The 19,327-nt window shown below is 37.7% G+C and overlaps 1 protein-coding gene across 2 annotated transcripts in view; it reads right to left on the bottom strand.

The window, feature by feature from the left end:
- Window positions 1–19,327, bottom strand: part of aqr (aquarius intron-binding spliceosomal factor) — a 108,194-nt gene that overhangs the window by 37,269 nt on the left and 51,598 nt on the right. For both annotated transcript variants that reach the window (XM_061896058.1, XM_061896059.1), the window contains exons 26-31: window positions 14,845–14,980; window positions 9,388–9,597; window positions 5,562–5,699; window positions 5,419–5,490; window positions 1,921–2,108; window positions 1,668–1,839 (exon numbers count right to left, since the gene is read on the bottom strand). In XM_061896058.1, the coding sequence (XP_061752042.1) occupies window positions 1,668–1,839; window positions 1,921–2,108; window positions 5,419–5,490; window positions 5,562–5,699; window positions 9,388–9,597; window positions 14,845–14,980 (916 nt within the window). The remainder of the gene's footprint in view (window positions 1–1,667; window positions 1,840–1,920; window positions 2,109–5,418; window positions 5,491–5,561; window positions 5,700–9,387; window positions 9,598–14,844; window positions 14,981–19,327) is intronic.

Genomic DNA, 19,327 nt, shown 5'->3' with positions numbered 1-19,327 from the left:
CATGTTGGAAGTGGAAGGGGCCCGCTCCAAACTGTTCCCACAAGGTTCGGAGCATGGAATTGTCCAAAATGTTTTGGTATCCTGGAGCATTCAAAGTTCCTTTCATTGGCACTAAGGGGCCAAGCCCAACTCCTGAAAAACAACCCCACACCATAATTCTTCCTCCATCAAATTTTAAACTCGGCACAATGCAGTCCGAAATGTACCGTTCTCCTGGCAACCTCCAAACCCAGGTTCTCCCGAATTTCTCCTGATTTACACACGGACAACAATACTGGGGGCGTGCCTTAAAGGCACTGCCTTTAGCGTCCTCTACAACCTGTCGTCACGTCCACTCTTTCCTCCATACAAACAGCGTGACGGCCCAGTTACATAATATACGCGGCTTTTTCACACACAAGTGAATGCAAGGCATACTTGATCAACAGCCATACAGGTCACACTGAGGGTGGCCGTATCAAAAACATGTTGCGTTCAGTATTGCAACTACCGGTATACACACTGTCAAGCTAGCTGTGTACTAACTAAACATGAAATGTGGGCTGCTACTTAACAGATATTGCAATATGATTGTTCATGTTTTTCAGTCAGTACAGACTGTGGTGTCCTACCATATTGCGTTGTGCATTACAAACTGCAGCGAAAGCTAGCTTACCAAAGCATGCTTACCTTTTGCAGTAGCTAGGTTAAGGCTAATGCCATACCATGCCGTTCATGTGTAACTACGCTACATAGACAATTCTTCAGTGTTCGCTCTTACAAAAACAATATTGCTATAGCTTGGTTATTATACAGGTTATGGAATGTAGCTTATGTATTGTTGCTGTTTTTTCGATGCATTTTTAAAATGATGTAGAGGCAGAATGGATGGCTCCCATTAGCTGCATTGCCATCTACCAAGAACGAGCCGATTCTTACATATTCATATGAAAAAAATTAAAAACTATTTTGTCTTTGTCTCTCATTAGGATTGTGAAGGATAGGCAAAGTTCCAAAAAAAAGTGCAGTTTCCCTTTAAAGAGGCAACATCACACAGCAAACAACATGTAGGGTAAGTACACACATGCGCGCACCCACTCACACATGTGCACACACTACAACCACAAGAACAATTAACAAAAAATAAATTATTTAAGTGACAAGCTTACAATCCTACAATACTCTGTTTGTGGTCAAGGTGACAAGACAGCCATCCAAGCACATTCAATCTCTTATTAACTAGAGCTAACACAATCTAGTGAAAAGACTAAACAGAGCAGCCTGCAAACTGTCACTGCGAAGCTAACAAACACAGCAGAGCTAAAATGCTGCTCTGAACATGTGCTCGCTGACGTCATTCATAACTGCATATGCAAGATATTTGAAGGTTTTTTAAGTTGAGTGTTATTTACTTTCTCAGGTAATTAATTACAGTTATTTATGAGTAATTCCGTTAATAACTAAATAACTTTTTTGGTAAATTAACAAGTAACTATAAATAATTACTTTTTAAAATACATTTTCCATACACTGCCAAAGAGTGAACAACAGTTTACAACACCCATATGATATACAGTATATCATTAAACATATCCTTGGCTGACCAGGTACCGGTTTTGCTAGAGGAAATGTGTCAATCATGAGTAGAGTCTTGCTGTCAAAAAGGGTAAAGTGTGTGTGCTACTGACCTGATAGAAATAAGGGTTGGGCTCCGATTCGCCCACACCGTTGAAGTCCTCCACGTTGATTAGCTGGAAGTCAAAGGTCAAGCCTGGGTTTGGCACCTGGAACTCCGGTAGTTGCTGCACATGCGGCAGGTTTCCGAGGTGTTTGTAGCGCCAATTGTACAAATTACATAGACTGTAGACCAGGGAAGAGATATTAAAATCATATAACACTCAACAAGGACAACCTATGCTAGACATCCATTGGGTGACTGACCTGGCACGTGCACGGCCCTGTGCGTCCAAATCTATGGTGGGCACTCCCAGGCGCACAAAGCGAGTAAAGAGGGACTGCTCCATGTTGGAGTACTTCTGGAAGGCCATGTTCTTGATGACGGGGGGCAGCTGGTGGTGGTCTCCGATCATTATCCAACGTTTTAGTCTGCTGTAGTTGTCTTCTGGGTTCTGTGGAAGGGAAATAACAACAGCATTAAATTACAACAGGCCAGCAGTGTATTCAACTCGCATCTACGTCACGCTACCATACTTAAAGGCCGACTGAAACCCACTACTACCGACAACGCAGTCTGATAGTTTATATATCGATGATGAAATATTAACATTGCAACTGTTGCCAATATGGCCTTTTTAGTTTACTAAATTGCAATTTTAAATTTCCGGCGAGTTTCTTGTTAAAAATGTCGCAGAATGATGACGCGTACGCGTGAGGTTATGGACTGTCAGGAAATATCAGCAGCTGCACCACTCGCGGCTAAAAGTCGTCTGCTTTAACCGCATACTTACACAGTATTTTGGACATCTGTGTTGCTGAAACTTTTGCAATTTGTTAATTTAATAATGGAGACTATAAAGAACAATGCTGTTGGTGAAAAGCGGTGGATTGCAGCTGTCTTTAGCACCGAGACACAGCCGGTGTTTCTTTGATGTGAAGCTTTAACACAGAGCGGTCAAGCGAACATGTTTTCTCTACGTCAACCAGCATGTTTTTGGATGGGGAAATTGTGATATATATCTTACCGGAGAAATCATTGGATTATTCGTTGTTCTGCAGCAACTGTTTAAAAAGCAGCTGTGAGCTTGGCTTCTCTCTGAGACACTTCGTGTTCACCGCAACCATCCGACCTCGAAGTATGTCTTTACAATCTTTAAAATCTCACTAAAACACTATTAAAACAATAAGCCGATAAGGGATCTTCCAGAATTATCCTAGTAAATGTGTCTAATTACATCGGAAACACTCACACTGCCGCCGCCCGGAGCCGTCGCTTTTTTTTTCTTTAGTCCTTCACTATCAATATCCTAATTCACGAATCTTTCATCCTCGCTCAAATTAATGGAGAAATTGTCGCTTTCTCGGTCCGAATTGCTCTTACTGCTGGTGGCTCCCATTAAAAACAAAGCGAATATGTGTGGAAACCGGCAACTCGTGACGTCACGCACACATACTTCCGGTAAAGGCAGGGCTTTTCTATTAGCGACCAAAAGTTGCAAACTTTATCGTCAATGTTCTCTACTAAATAATTTCAGCAAAAATATGGCGATATCGCGAAATGATCAAGTATGACACATAGAATGGACCTGCTATTCCTGTTTAAATAAGAACATCTCATTTCAGTAGGCCTTTAATGTGGTTTACCTGGAGTTTGCCCTCAGCTTGGCATGATTTACTGTGATGTAACTGAAGCCCAGGATTTTGATGAGGGTTGACAAAAGTATTGCTGGAAAATGAAATGTTCTTTCTGTGATGTGCACCTGGCAGTAAGTATGACTCACTGGAGGGTGGGGGGAAGGGGGCCATTCTGGCATGGTGGTGTTTGTAGCCTAGGCTGATGTGCTTAATGATCTCATCTGTAAACAGACATTAGCGCTATCTCGGACAATTAGGCGCAACTACCAAAGACAAGCATCATTACTCTGCCTGGAGCACATAAGTTAGGCCTTAATGATCACAGAGTAAGGTAGTGGGAGGCTTGATGTTGGATGTGGTACTGTCGACTTTAAATTTGTGGGGCAGCAGCAAAGATTCGATACGGCATGACTGCTCATTCACGACCACCCGTCGTAATTGTGGCACATACCGATAATCACTGAGATAATTCCTCCAGGGCAGTTACTAATCATAACCTCCACCTTGCCCAATTTGATATAAACCGAACACCTCATAGATCATAGAAAATATTTACATTTACAATTATTTACAATTTTAAGAAACTAGTTTACAAAAGTCACATTTGCAACAAGCTGTCCAGTTAAGTTGTTAACTGCAAAGCAGTATGAAAATGGTGAAAAAAAACATAAGAAACCATACAATTTTTTCGCAAAATAGGAAACATTATTTTTCTTTCTACAACACTATTTGGACAGACCTAACTGCCAACTGTGTTTTCTTTTGGCATGCTTTTATTTTGAAGTCCTGACTTTTCTGTCAACACTATGTTGCCGATGATACTGGGAGCCTCGTTGCTTCAGCCGTACCAGAGATGATTAAGTTTGTTAATGGAAGTTAAAGGGGAACTGCACTTTTTAAAATTTTGTCTATCATTAATTTCCTTATGTGAGAAAAGCACACACATTTTTTTTTGTTCCGTTTATGCATTCTAACTCTACAATAAACGTTAGCAAAAGCCATCTAACAATAGAGCTGATGGGATTTTCTCAATTACACCTGTAAAGCGCTGCAAAAACATCCAAAAACTCTATCGTCGTTTTATATACATGCTGCAAGAATATATGTAATATACTAACAATTAACATTCATAATATGTAATATTTACATATTTTGCTCATTTTAAGAATATGGCGGCGTATTAATTTCAAAGACGCATCACAACATTCTCTTGTCCCTTCAACAAGAACACTACTAATCATGACTGACATTTTATAAGGAAGCCAACGACGACTACCTTGGGACAAATGATGATCGAGAACCTCATGTTTTTGAGCCTGAATATATATACAAGATGAGCTACAAGTTTTAAAAAGATGAATGTTAAACAGATCGAGCAAGTAGCAGTATTACTAAGTCCTAAACCAGCAATACAAACTATGAACGTAATAAAACTATCACATACTGTACAAAGTCTGCTCCCAGTAGGATGCCGATTTATGGGATGTTCACATATTTTTGTTTGGATGAAAAATTAATCATAATCCTCATACAGGTAAAAGAGTCGAGAATTAACTTTCACTAACTCAAAGGCGATACAGCAGCTAACCGAATCAGAGTGTAAATCAATAGCTGCATAAGCTACAGTATGTGATTACGACGCTGCAAAAAGTGGTGTGCGGCCCCACTTCCCCTCATAAAGAGTAAAATAACTTGAAGGAGAAGAAAATTCACCCCCTTTCTTTTTATTCAGCTGGGGTACAAAAGCATGCACCTGATAAAACTTGATGAAATGTTTGAATGCTCCTGAAGTATGCACATGGCGATTTATCAAATATCGTCCGAAGCCTAGAAAAACTTGCTTTGGGACCACAAGCCAAGGTGACAAGCAGATTTTTAAATGTTCAGCTATTGTACAGTAACGATGACCAAAATAACTTTTAATATTACAAATAAAACTCAGTTATGAAAAACTGCAGTTACGTGCATCTTTTTTCTGTCACAATTTAAATACATTAAAAAAGAAAGATGAAGTGTCATTATATTTCCAGGCTTTCACAGGCCACATTAAAAAGACGTGGCCTACGGGTCTTGAGTTTGACATGTGGTCGAGGTTTTATGTTAAAGATAATGTCCAGAAATGCCTACCTGCAAAAGAAGGGGGATGAAGGTCTCGATCTCTAGAATCTGCGCCGCTTCCTCCATCAGGATGTTGTCATACTAATGAAGACATTTATCAATTTTAGTAAACAATAACCGCAAAACAACAAGCAGTCACAAGGGTGTCCTACCTTAAAACCCAGCTCCACTAGGTCGTGACGTTTGAGGGCAGCGTGCGTGCAAGTCATGGCAATGATTTTGGCTTCTTTTACCAGAAGATACTTGGTGCGGTCCAGGCCGCTCCTGAGCAGCTCAAAGGCCCTAAACTCCTAGCAAGGGGGCAAGGACAAACATTTTTTGTAGATGAGAGTTCCATCTAACTTTTTTGGAAGATGATACTGACAAAATGATGGATAGCCACTGAGGAAGATGGCGGATAACATGATTGCTGTAGCGGATGATTGATGACAATGATATCGGAAGAAAGAGGTTCCTCAACATTACAACCACAGCACTCAAATAGCTTTGACTGCCTTATCATTGTCAACTAAATTCACAAAGTTGCTCATTGCTACTTAAAAAAGACATTTGCAAAGAACATGCAAGATTGGAACAGATTGGACAAAAGCTTAAGTTAATCTGAGGACCAACCATGGGCTGTTTGTTTTGCATATCAAGAGTATACACAATAGAAGTGTGTTTTTACTTTTTTAAAGCGCTGAACTTCCTTTTACTCTTGCTCGTCTGGTAAGACTGTTCTAAAAGTGACATTGTGCCACGCAAAATGATCTTCGCATAACACCTCGATCGTTTGTCATTTAAAATATATTTTTTAATTTTTAGTCGACTTCTTCATATACCCGTGTGACTAAAATGTTTAAAAAATGATTCATGTATGAGAAACTCAACCACACAAACATATCTCAGTCTTTTTTGACAGTGTTTAACTTATTGTTATACTTGAGATATTCCTCTCAATCATTTATCGTAACTTTTATGTATAATTTCCACTGACAATATGACCTGGGGTTAACTTCTTTTTACACTTCCATGCCAGGTTAAAAATGTGCTGTGTGAATCAAATCTGCGATTCAAAAAAATATTTTTTTGACTTGTTAACTTAGTCGAGGAGTTTTGAATATTGGCCTATACAATATAGATCCGATATCAAAACAAATCCAAAGTACTTTTATTATTTTGTAATGTGGGATGTTAGAAAAGGCTTAATCAAGTGAAATAACTCAGAGAGAAACAAAACAAATAGTAGGTATAAAAAACACTAATCTATTTATCATTAACTGTCTGAAATGGACTTATGCTCATTTTATGTTTATTGATTTTTTGGCAACACCTAGTCATCAAAATAATTCATTAAGTCAAGCTCAGGACGCAGAAAGTTGAATGATGCATACTCGTTTGTAACTGGATACTTTTTAATACGCAATCTACCTGGGGGAGTTTGTGTGTGTCCAATATGCAACTAGAATAATTTGATACTTGTTTAAAATGACAAATGTGTTTTAGACCGCAATATTGTTCAATAAAGGGTACTTATTACATATGTGTAGACTGTGCGCTATTGTGTGCTCAGCTGTTGTGTAGCTGTTAGCTCCTAGTAGCCTATATATATTTTTTTTAGACTACTTCAATAAACTGCAAGCTGGTATAATCAATATTGGATTGGCATATCCCTATTTTTTTCAACCATTATCAGTTAAAAAAAAGCATTTTACATGTCTTATATTTTTATATTAACATTAGTTAACTTAATCTTACACTTGTATTATAGTTACTGTACTAGTGTTGTTAAAAAAAAAAGGCATGTACAATATATAAAATATATAAAAACTTCGACCATGGAACAGATTATTTCTAATTGTATACACATTTGTGTATGAGTCACAAATATATATTTTTAGTCCTCATGAATCATGGGTAAAATTCTCTTTCAAAACAGACTCACTTTTTTAAATTTAATAATAAAGTTATAGGGAAAGTGGTTAATGCTGATTAACCCACAATGTGATGTCATTGCGATGCTCACCCAAGATAAGGTGTAATTCAGTGATTAATGAAAGACAAATCATGTTGCTTTAAGTGGCAAACGTAAAATTACACTAAAAGGAAGAAAAGATGAGATTTTGAGGGCCAAAAAGTAAAAGGTTGGTGAACCAGCTGTGCAGGGAGCAAGCGAGTAGAGGAAAAGTAGACCATTGCCACGCTGGTCTATACATATTTAATGTGTTACTATTTCAGTAGAAATATTAACCCAATCAAAAGCTCTAATATTGATGAAGTCTATTTTTAACCCGTGTGGCTTTAGGCTAGTTGAAGGGTGGAATCAAGATGGCGCTCATGGCCAAGGAAGTAATGATGTCTGCTAAAAGATGAGACTGTGAGAGACAGCGGTGCCGCGAGGCACGCTGTGTCCCTGCTGTCATTCTGTCCCACCATCGAGCCTCAGCATATTCTGAGGACAGCTCGCGGCAGCAATGCGTTGACATTCGAAAAGGCAGGACAGACAAGCAAAATCAGCAGAGTGATGCCTCCTCTCGGAAGTGGGCGTGCAGATCTCATGCTGCATGGGTGAGGCTGAGGGAGGAGGCAGGAGGTGCTGTGATGCGGCGATACAGAGGCCAGATAAATCAAGGTCACCACGCATGTTGGGATATTACCTCCAGTCAATAACTCCTTTATTGCTTTTTCTCAGACCTCCCTGGTGTTGCCATAAATCTTGTATGTTATTGTTATCTCCATAGGATTACTCAACGTGTTCAACAAGGAGTTTTAACACCAGTGCGGGGAAAAAGTGTGAAAGAGAAGAAAGGAGCACTGAACAAGACTTTTGATAAGGCGTCAACATGCAAATCTCTGAAAACTTATAGGCAGCTGGATTTTTTAATTTTTTTTTAATTCTAAATGCTATTTTGCTCCTTCTTTTAATAAAATGCTAACTGGCAGTTTTGATCAGATACTATTAACACTACAGTTCTGCAAATATGCAATGAATAAAGTATCACAGAAAAATTGTTCTTGTTTTGTTTTTTTCCAAACAACCGGAAGTGCCTCGAGAACGGCTAGGCATGTGGTCGTGTTCCGTGGTTAAAATGTGTGCCTTATGGTACCCTGTGGGTAACTATGCGGGAAGGGAGGGCACCAATGTGCATAATAATGCATTTATTTTTTCTAATATTCACTGGCTACCTCCAACATTTGTTGTCACTCACTCTTACTTGCTCTCACACGAGTCCACTGTGTCTTGGTCGCTCCTTGGTGGTTGGCTGACTGTTGGTCGTCAACGTGCTTGGTTTGAAATGCAGGGGAGCCTGTTTTTTAAATGTTAATATCGCAGACGATCACCCTCATTTAATCGTAGCTGCCAAAATCGTAATCCCGATTAAAGTTTGATTAATCGTGCAGCCTCAGCCTGAAAAAGTTATTTTATTTTATTCTTTAAAAAAACACAAAAAAAACCATAGGATTTGTGAACATTATGAATCAATTTGGAATCAGAATAAATAAAAATTGCAATTTAGATGGTAATACATTTTTTTGAGCACTTCTAAAAAAATACATTTGATGTTATTTTTTTGTACAGTCTTTAGATTGTTTCCATGTTTTTATTCAGGCTCTATTAATCGGGAGAAAACCATTTTTTAAGTTTCAAAATGTACATTTTAAATTCATTAGCATTTGTTTTTTTTCTGTAGAACATATTTTCCTTTAAATGATCAATGTCACAACTGTGACACGCATAATTGGAAATGCATTACCAGGAGAAAATACGCAAAGGCCTTCCAAAAAGTCAATATACTTCGGTGATGAAACCTATATGATTTATATCGCTGACCAGTCAATGAGAACCTACCATGCATCAACCTGTCAGTGTGGATTATACCTTTATATTTGCTATTTGTTGCTGTGGTCGTATGAATGAGCTGAACTGTAATTACTTGTGTTCTATAATTAAAACGGTGAGCAGCAGCATATTTGTGTTTACGTGAATGACCTTCTTACCTCTAGCTGGGTAAAAATTTTCTTGATGTGGCAGTAGCAGCCCTCTGCGATGTCCATGTCCTCCTCGTAGGAGCGGCCCTTGAACACCGGCTGGGGGGCATTGGAGAAGTACTTGGAGAAGGGGAAGAGTGCGGCCACAGTTTCCACCTCCACGCCCTTGCCCTGTTTGGGCTTGACTTTGCTCATGTACTCCTCCCAGCGAGATATCACCTGCGGTGGAGGGCACACAGCGGACCTTAAGAGTCAGGCCTGCTAGGTCAAGAAGTATTCAGCTTTAAACTTTTAAACTATCAGTGTGTGTTTTACACAAGAGATAAAGAATGGCAGACACTTTATGCAAAGCAACCCCATTTCAAAATTACACAATTGTAAATATAAACTTTTTGACACAGGTCGGCACTTTAATCACATCTTCTTTATTTTCCAATCCATCACTTTGATGTATAAAGGCAAAGATTATCTAGATCAGGGGCGCTCACACTTTTTCTGCAGGTGAGCTACTTTTCAATTGACCAAGTCGAGGAGATCTACCTCATTCCTATTTATAATTTATATTTATTTATTTATGAAAGAGACATTTCTGTTAACAATTTAATGGTGTTTAATGATAATACAAGCATGTTTAACACACATAGATTCCTTTCTTTCATGAAGACAAGAATATAAGTTGGTGTATTTGATTCTGATGACTTGCACTGATTGGAATTAGACAGTGGTGCTGATAACGTCCGCATTTTCAAATGGAGGAAAAAAAAAGTCCTCCTTTCTGTCCAATACCACATGAAAGTGGTTGGATTTGGCATCTCATTTGTCCAACTTGCATACTCGTTTTTAAACACTTTGTTATGAGAGTAGCATATGTGTGTGGCCCTTTAATGTCTGGCAGCAGGTGAGTGACGTCAGTGAGAGTGCGGGTGGGCAAGCAAGTGAGAAAGCGGTCGCTGAGGGCGGGGGAGAAATACATTGGCATCAAACGCCGTAGCTTGCTAGCTTGTGCGCGCTAGCTTTCTGAGACTCTTATTTTGTTAGCACAGGCAGGATGAAACAGGTATTTTATGGTGAAGACAGGAACTGTGCAGTCGGTCTTTAGAGTTTTGACAGTAGGTACGGAGTCTCTAGAAATAAAATGTGTTTCTCTGCGTCCGCCCTGTTAGTGATTTTTTTCTTAAATATGAGCTTGCAGCAGCCAGCGTCATCTCACAAGATCCTCGGGTGCCGAGAATGTCAAACAACTGACGAAAGTGAAGTCTTGGTATGATTGATGATTGCTCATTTTTATGTCTATTTTTTAATGCCTGGTTTGAGATCGACTGACACACCCTCCGAGATCGACCAGTCGATCGCGATCGACGTAATGCCCACCCCTGATCTAGACAATCGCAGAGCAACAACCATTCACACTCCCGTTCACACTTTCGACAATTCAGACAAATAAATTATGAATTTGCACTCAATGAGTTTGCTTGCAATTTTGTTGTACAATGACAAAATATTTATTGATTGATTGAAACTTTTACAAGTAGATTCCACAGTTCAGTAAATATTCCGTACAATTGACCACTATATGGTAACACCCGAATAAGTTTTTCAACTTATTTAAGTCGGGTTCCATGTAAATCAATTCACGGTAATTCATGATTCATATTATTCTATTCTATTGGGCTATTCAGAAAAATAAGCTAACATGCATGGTTTTGATATGTAGAATGAAGCCGAAGTATCCGGGAGGAATTCCACGCACACATGGGGATAACAAGCAGAATTCCACACGGAGATGCTTGAATTAGCCATCGATCTCTTGACCATGGGACCAACATGCTAACCACTTGTCCCATAGCTGCTGAAATAGGGCAAAAATTGCAACATCAAAGACTATATAACAAACTGTAAGCATGTATATAATGTAGTAACATACACATACACCATAACATGTAATATTTACAGTATTGGTCAAATTAAGCCTACCAGGAACGCACTGGTTTCACAGAGCGCGTAGCAACGATCACTACTTTTGCAAACAATAAAAACAGCATTGAGAACAAGTTATGTACCACTAATCATGGCAGACTTTGTAAGAGGCAACGACAAGCTTGAATATATGGAAGATGCGCAAAGTTTTAGAAGCTTGGTGCTTAGGAGATCAAACTATAGTGAAACACTAAGCCATGGGTCCCCAAATTACGGCCCGCGGTAAGCCCCAAGTAAAAAAAAAAAAATACAGTATATATACTGTATATATATATATATATATATATATATATATATATATATATATATATATATATATATATATATATATATATATATATGTATATATATATATATTTTTTTTTTGTGTTATTTTTTTAAATCTGTCCTTTGTAATACATTTTCTACCGCTTCTTACTCTTGGTGTTTCATAGCCGCTCAGGCAAGTCATATTGTCTCTAAAATGCATTTTCCCATCGACAAAGTGACATTGCGCTTGGAATATGAATATATTATATATATATATATATATATATATATATATATATATATAATTTTTGAACCCAATATGGCCCGAGTCAAAAAGTTTGGTGACCCCTGCACTAAACCATTGTCCTAGCGTTAGCATTTAGCACTAGTGCAATACATTTATTCAATAACATACCAAAACAGTCAGTTATCATGTTCGCTTTCAATGAGATGCCAACTGATGCCATGGTTTTATCTTTCAGCGCAAGACTTCAGCAATAGTATAGTCTTCAGGTAAAAAATACTGAGAAAAAACTATCAGCTTTCTTAGTCTTCTGAGCAATGTCTATGGGTCCAAATTAAAAGCTTGTATCCACTGATTTACTACCAGAGTTTAGTTGTTAATGTGTGGAATTTTAAGTTGACCCAACTTCTCGGCTTATAGCGACAACCTTCTACTGTACAGGTGAGAAACATGATTTATAATCTAACATTCACTTTTATAAACTCAGAGGGGATTAATAGTAGCAGCAGAAGCAGCTTCGGAGATACATTACCTGTTGCTAGCGGCTGGAAAAGCAGTCCGAGCGTCTCTGTGAGTAAGGCGCTGTTACTACACCAGAAAAGTAGTTCCTCTGCGTTACAATACCACTGTCGCTATAGCTTGGGTAATATGCAGGTCAAATCCTTTAAATGGAGTTATGTTGTCATTGTTTTAGGGTTTTATGGGTGGAATAGGTCAATCCCCATTACTTGCATTTTTAGCCGCCTTTTGCTAGCAGTTTTTCATTATTTAGAACACACAGAAAAGAGTAAAACGTGTGTTCTCATCTCGCACAAGGATTGTGACTAATGGGCACAATTCCAAAAAAGCTAAGTTCCCTCCTTAAAAATACAGATGCTGATATACTTGTGGCAATTTTTCTTCTTGAAAGACTGCTCTCTCATTGTCCTCTTAGTATTTGCCCATTGCAAATTTTGTAGATCCCTGTCTGCGGGTATATATCAGATATATTTAAGTACGTCCACATCGCAGACATGCTGTCTTCGCTCCAGACAATCGCGGGCGTCTTGCTAACATCATCACAACACCGTGTTTCGGCAGTGCTGTTTCTGTGAGTCTTACAACGGTCTAAGGCAGGGGTCGGGAACCTTTTAGGCTGAGAGAGCCATGAAAGCCAAATATTTTAAAATGTATTTCTGTGAGAGCCATATAATATTTTTTAACACTGAATATAACTAAATGCGTGCATTTTTAAGTAAGACCAACAGTTTTAGAGTATAATAAGTCTCTTATTCTTTTTAATAACATTGTTATTCTGAAGCTAACCAATAATAAATAAAATACTTCTAAATGCAGATTCTTGAACTGGTGGGGTACAAACGGATGGATAGATCAAAATGCATGAGAATGTTTTATAATTTCAACGTTGTTTTTAAGACGTACCAAGAATTGATTTACGTGGACCCCGACTTAAACAAGTTGAAAAACTTATTTGGGTGTTACCATTTAGTGGTCAATTGTACGGAATATGTACTGTACTGTGCAATCTACTAATAAAAGTTTCAATCAATCAATCAAAACTGTGATTACCAACGGAATTATTCATTACTTATCGTTTTAAGCAATGTAAGCTAAGATTTATCTGAGAGCCGGATGCAGTCATCAAAAGAGCCACAGGTTCTCTACCCCTGGTCTAAGGGCTACTTTAAGTCAACATCGGCCAAATTTTTTCATTGGCCAAATTTTCAGTGCATCACTAGTCAACAGAGCGTAGATAGTAGGCTATATAAACAGTACATCCATTCATCAAATATCCATCCATCCATTTTCTACTGCTTGTCCCTCTCAAATATATAACTTAGTTTTTCCGTAAAAACCCTCATTTTTAAAGTGTGGCGGCTTTTACTTTGCCGCGGCGGAGCGTCATGATAAATTATACGAATGGGAAACCTAGGTTCTGAATTTATATGCCTGTGCCTTTTATACAGAACCCAACGAAACTGAATATTGAAGCAACTCTGGATGCACACAGCAACACGACATCCTGCTGTATAAATTGCTTTCACCAAGGACTGCGTGAGGGGAAGTAAATACGCCTCCCCGCTTCTATCATGGATATGAAAGTAAGCTGGAAAATGGACAGCCTGTGAGATCATCGTGTTGATGAAGTTAACAGCACATAACACAGAAAAATATTGTAAATATATATCGTTATGTTAATTATTTCCTTCCCCATATAGTCCATAACGATTATGTACTATTAGTCAGGACCTACAAGTGTCTACACAGCCTAAATGCTACATCAGATATGCCTTTAACTTTTTTCACACAAGACAAATGAGAGTAGATAGGAGCGCTCCTGGGGAAGGGCTCCAGCTGTGAACCTAATAAAGCGGCTTCAACAAACCAGCAGGCAGCCTTGGTCTATAAATAACCTCAGTCTGAAGCAACTTTGACAAAGTTAGTTTGAGGATTAAGTCTTATTATAGTATGCGTCCATTGGAAAATAATAAAGATAAAACACATCAGCTTATAAGTATTCTTCTTTTTTACTATGTCTTCTCAACAGATAGGAGCAACCACTTCCTCTTAAGACTGTTTCCAAAGGAAAAGTCAATGTTTGATTTTAAACTATATAAGTACAGCAACATTTGTTTGAAGTCTGTTTAACAGCTTTTCTAGCAGCAAAATAACAGTGAAGGCATCTCCCTAACAACCCAAGAGGTTGGTGATAATTAGATGTCAGGAATTAACAGCCCGACACCGTCTCTTGTGTGGTTATTTGCGGTGTCTCTTGAGCACAGCAAAAAGCCTGTGGCATAAACACTTCAGTAACGTATTAAGCCTCAATTATGGGACAGATTTTTCATTTGGTAATGAATATCGTAGTACAGAAAATAAAAGTAAAAGGACAAACCAAGATTGCCCGAGACCACATGCTCCATAGATTATACAGTGAACTCGTAGAGATAAACAATCATTGCAAGCGTACAGGAGATTTCAAGGCTACACTGTACCTGGTATAGGTAGAAGTGTCCAGCAGTCTCACAGGTGTAGGAAACGTCGCCAGGGACCCCCAAGCTCTCCTGTAATCTTCCCACCTCTCTGAGAAGCTCCAGTCTCCGAGCGAGGACGTAGTTGACTCTGCCGTACCTTTAAGGTGGATAAGCACAATGCACTCCATCAACAGTCTTAGATAAAAGCCTTATACTAATTCATAGTACCGATCACACAATGCTTAAGATTAGGGCTGTCAAAAATAACGAGTTAACTTCAATCAATCAATCAATAATTACTTAAATAACCTTAAATCACAGGTGTCTCAAAGGGCTGCACAAGCCACAAGCCACAGCGAAAACTTGCAATTAATTGAAGATTAATAGCACAATTTATGCGCGATTAAGCGACAAGTTTCTTTACCTTAACTGCAGATTGGTTACCTGAAAAGGTGCGTGGGTTGTTATACGGTCAGTGATTGGGTCAATGCATTGCAATTAAAGTGAATTGAAGTGAATTATATTTATATAGAGCTTTTCTCTAGTGACTCAAAGCGCTTTACATACTGAAACCCAATATCTAAGTTACATTTAAACCATTGTGAGTGGAACTGGGAGCAGGTGGGTAAAGTGTCTTGCCCAAGGATACAACGGCAGTGACTAGGATGGCAGAAGCTGGGATCGAACCTGGAACCCTCATGTTGCTGGCACGGCCACTCTACCAACCGAGCTATACCGCCCCAAGTGAAAAGATGAGTGAGGTGACTGACTGGTGTGCTGACAGGGCGGTAAAATAATAATATATATATTGCAATACACGTTTCTATATCAATGAAAAAAATTCTGTTCGATATAACGTTCAATTTTTTTGTCCTTCTTCCCAGTTGGAAGAAACCAAAAGTTGCAAAACACGGTTGCTTGAACAATAGCACTCGCTCTCTGGTAACCAAGCAACTCAGGAAGTGATCACTGATCAGTGAATGACACACTCACTTCCAATCAGGTAACAGTATCAACGATCAAGTTTGGTTGCGCCATCTTGTCGTCTCCTAGTTGATTCTTTGCATGGAGTGAGAAGAGAGACTACAAATGAGTGCGGCAGAGAGCGAATAAATTGTGGCTAAAACAGGAACAATCCAACAGTTTGACAATTTTTGTTTAAATTTTTTTAAAAACGGACCATAGTCACAGCAATGTGGTCAGTAAATTATGCATGGCGGTCATTCCCACAAAGACCGGTAATATCACACCATCTTAGCCACGCTTACCCTGAAGAGCAACAGCTGTAACTTCCTGGCACTAAACTTGCAGAAAATATTTCTCATGTTTCTCCATGTTTAAATTTTCACATTTTGTTACACTTTATAAAGCATTTCTTATGTATTCCTTTATTTTAACAGGTTATTTTAAGTGTTTAATGTGCCTTTAGACGTTTGCTTACATTGATTTTGTGTTTTCCATGGTTGTGTTGATATTTCCTTTCCTTTTTGCCTTAATAGCCAAGGGGATTACAATCAGAGGACGGTCACATTTTAAGTACAAATGTTCACATTTAATATATTTTCTCCTGATTCTAATTTTAGATGGGTCATAAAAAATATGACCCATCTGTAAAGTTATTGCCGCAATATTACAATACAATATCCCTTTTTCTTAAAACACTTATATTGTGATATGGTTTTCAAAATGGCTAATCAAACCCCAAAATACACCCAGATAGGACATGTTACCAAGTTTTGAGCAAATAAATTACTTGCATTCAAATAAAACATCTATAACTTTTTGACGAAATGTAATTGTGTCCAAATACTGCTTTTTATTTATTAAAATTATGCAAATAATAACTTGTGATTAATCATGATTTTCCAAACTGAAACGTGTGATTATTCTAACTTAATTTAAAAAATGCAAAATCTTTCGACAGCACTAATTGAGATGATAAAAATGTTACTAAATTACAGGATTTACAGTAGTAAAACCATTACAAGAATAGAGCACTACCTTTTTTCATTCTCTTTTAAATTATTCTCATAAAACTGTAAAATTATTGCCGCAATAGTACAGTAGAATATCCCCTTTTCTTGTCTTATAGCCACGCTCTGTAAAAAAATGTATTTCACTCATGTAATATAGTTTTTCTGCTCCCCGCCTTCATATTATCTGCTCCAAAAATGACTTAAAAAAAATAAATACATTAACTTATTTATCACAAAAGATTGTCTTGAGAAGAGACGGGTATCTTTCACATTTGAACTGATACAGTACCAATTCCCAGTACCTAATAATCCGTACCTTTTTGTGTTTTAATTTTGTAATAAACGTTAATTAGTTTAATAATAACATTTCTCTGTTTTTACATTCAACACTGAACTGATAATGATAATGTTATGTACTAAAATGTGTTTCATAGACCTCTTAGTCTCATTTGCAGGTATGCATTCATCATAATTTGTCCTAATTGTGTTGCTGTAATCAGGAAGAATATTTTTGTCGATAATGCCGTTAAAATAATATATAATAGTCGGAAATGTATCCATGAAAATATTGAGAAGCTGCTGATGGTGTGTTTCACGGAGAAGCAGCGCTAAGGAAATACAATATTCAATATCCAAAAATTTAGTTTTCTTTCTAAAGGAATGTTAATTGTTAGAATTGCTGTACCCCACACAAGAGCACCGATTACATACATATTAATTATTTCAATATGCAACGCTGTTTCACAATACAAGTTTTTTAAGATAGAATCTGCATCACAGAACCAATTAAAACTCGTAACCAGAGGCACCACTGTAGTCTTGTTAATGTAAATTTCATTCAAACTTAAAATATTTTCTCTCTCATAATATATTGACTTATTTTTTGAAAAATGTATCATGCTTTAATGCTATAGTTCCAATTCATTTTGACTTTTGTATCATAATATTTTTCAATTCCCGCAATACTATGACTTCTGGCGCATGACTTAGCTGACTAGGAAGACTCACTTTTGATGCAGCTGCTCTCACAATGAGGTCATAGGTGATTACTCTTTATGTAGGTTATTATTGCCCCCCACTTTGGGTGGAAACACACTGCCCACAACTAAATTTAGACATTAAGGCACCGAAAATCTAATTAAAAACTGCAGAAAATACATCACGCCATTCACGGAGGCAGCATCTAATTTGTTAAACATTCAGAGCCTTCCGTTTTTCATGTGGCACAAAACGTTAATTAAAACTACTTGCTGTCACTGGGGTGGAAGGAGCTTGGCGGCGCTCCTCGCATGTTACAACTCATAAACGCTGCTAGCTAGACCTCTTCTCTTCTCATGTTGGCTGCATAATTTAAACACAAGGAACAGACTGCCGGGCCTGGTTACTATTAGGCTTCTATTCATTCACTAGTAGTCGTAAGCTCATCCTGATCGGCGTACACGAAAGCAGAAATGTAGAACCCTCCTCCCCTTTCTCATCTGAAGTACAGCTAGAAAGCCATAGGGAGCAAATTGCTCGGCGCTGCAGATGGATAAGGCGGTAATTAATGTCGCCTATAAGGGACACTTAAATAGCAGCAGTGTAAAAGTGTTAATATTCAATGACACTGGCCTATCTATATTTAAACACTCCTTAAAAAGGCTTCTGGGTCATGAAATATTGGTGCTTAAAAACAAGCTCTGACTGTTTTTGTTAAGTTCGAGTCCCCAAAATTAACCAGCCAGACGTACAGCGCACCCGGAAAGTATTCACAGAGCTGCCCTTTTTCCACATTTTGTTATGCTGGAACTTTATTTCAAAATAGAATACATTCATTTATTTTTCGGAATTCTACACACATTACCCTATATTAAGAATGTTTTTTTTAATTCTGCAAATTTTTAAGCAATAAAAAAATAAAAAATAAAATAAAAATAAAAATCACATGTAAATAACTATCCAAAGCCTTTGCTCAATACTTTGTTGATGCACCTTTGGCAGCAATTACAGTTTTAGGAGTCTTTTTAAATGTTTTTAGGAGTATCTTTACGTGTTTTATGATTTTTTTTACGTGTTTTTGGATCTGTTTTTAAATTTGTTTTAGGAGTCTTTTTACATGTTTTTATGAGTATTTTTCCGTGTTTTATGAGTTTTTTACGTGTTTTAGGAGTCTTAATGTGTTTTAGGAGTCTTATTATGAGTTTTAGGAGTCTTGTTATGTGTTCTAGGAGTAATTTACGTTTTAGATGTCACTGTACATCTCTTCGGAGTCATTTTATGTGTTTTGGAGTCGGTTTTAATGATTTAGAGGTTGGTTGTTGTGTTTGTAGATGTTTTGCTCGTCATTTAATGTATTAAGTCATTTTATGCGTTTGTTTTTCGCACGGGAGGTGGAACGTCTTGCTCTTTGTTTTCTGTAAATTAGTTTTCGGAATTCTACACACATTACCCCATAATAAGAATTTTTTTTTTTATTCTGCAAATTTTTAAGCAAAAAAAAAAATAAAAATCACATGTAAATAACTATCCAAAGCCTTTGCTCAATACTT

This window comes from Nerophis ophidion, linkage group LG03, assembly GCF_033978795.1.
Source record: "Nerophis ophidion isolate RoL-2023_Sa linkage group LG03, RoL_Noph_v1.0, whole genome shotgun sequence".
In the NCBI taxonomy this organism is placed as follows: domain Eukaryota; kingdom Metazoa; phylum Chordata; class Actinopteri; order Syngnathiformes; family Syngnathidae; genus Nerophis; species Nerophis ophidion.
This window is presented reverse-complemented; position numbering and strand designations above follow the sequence as displayed.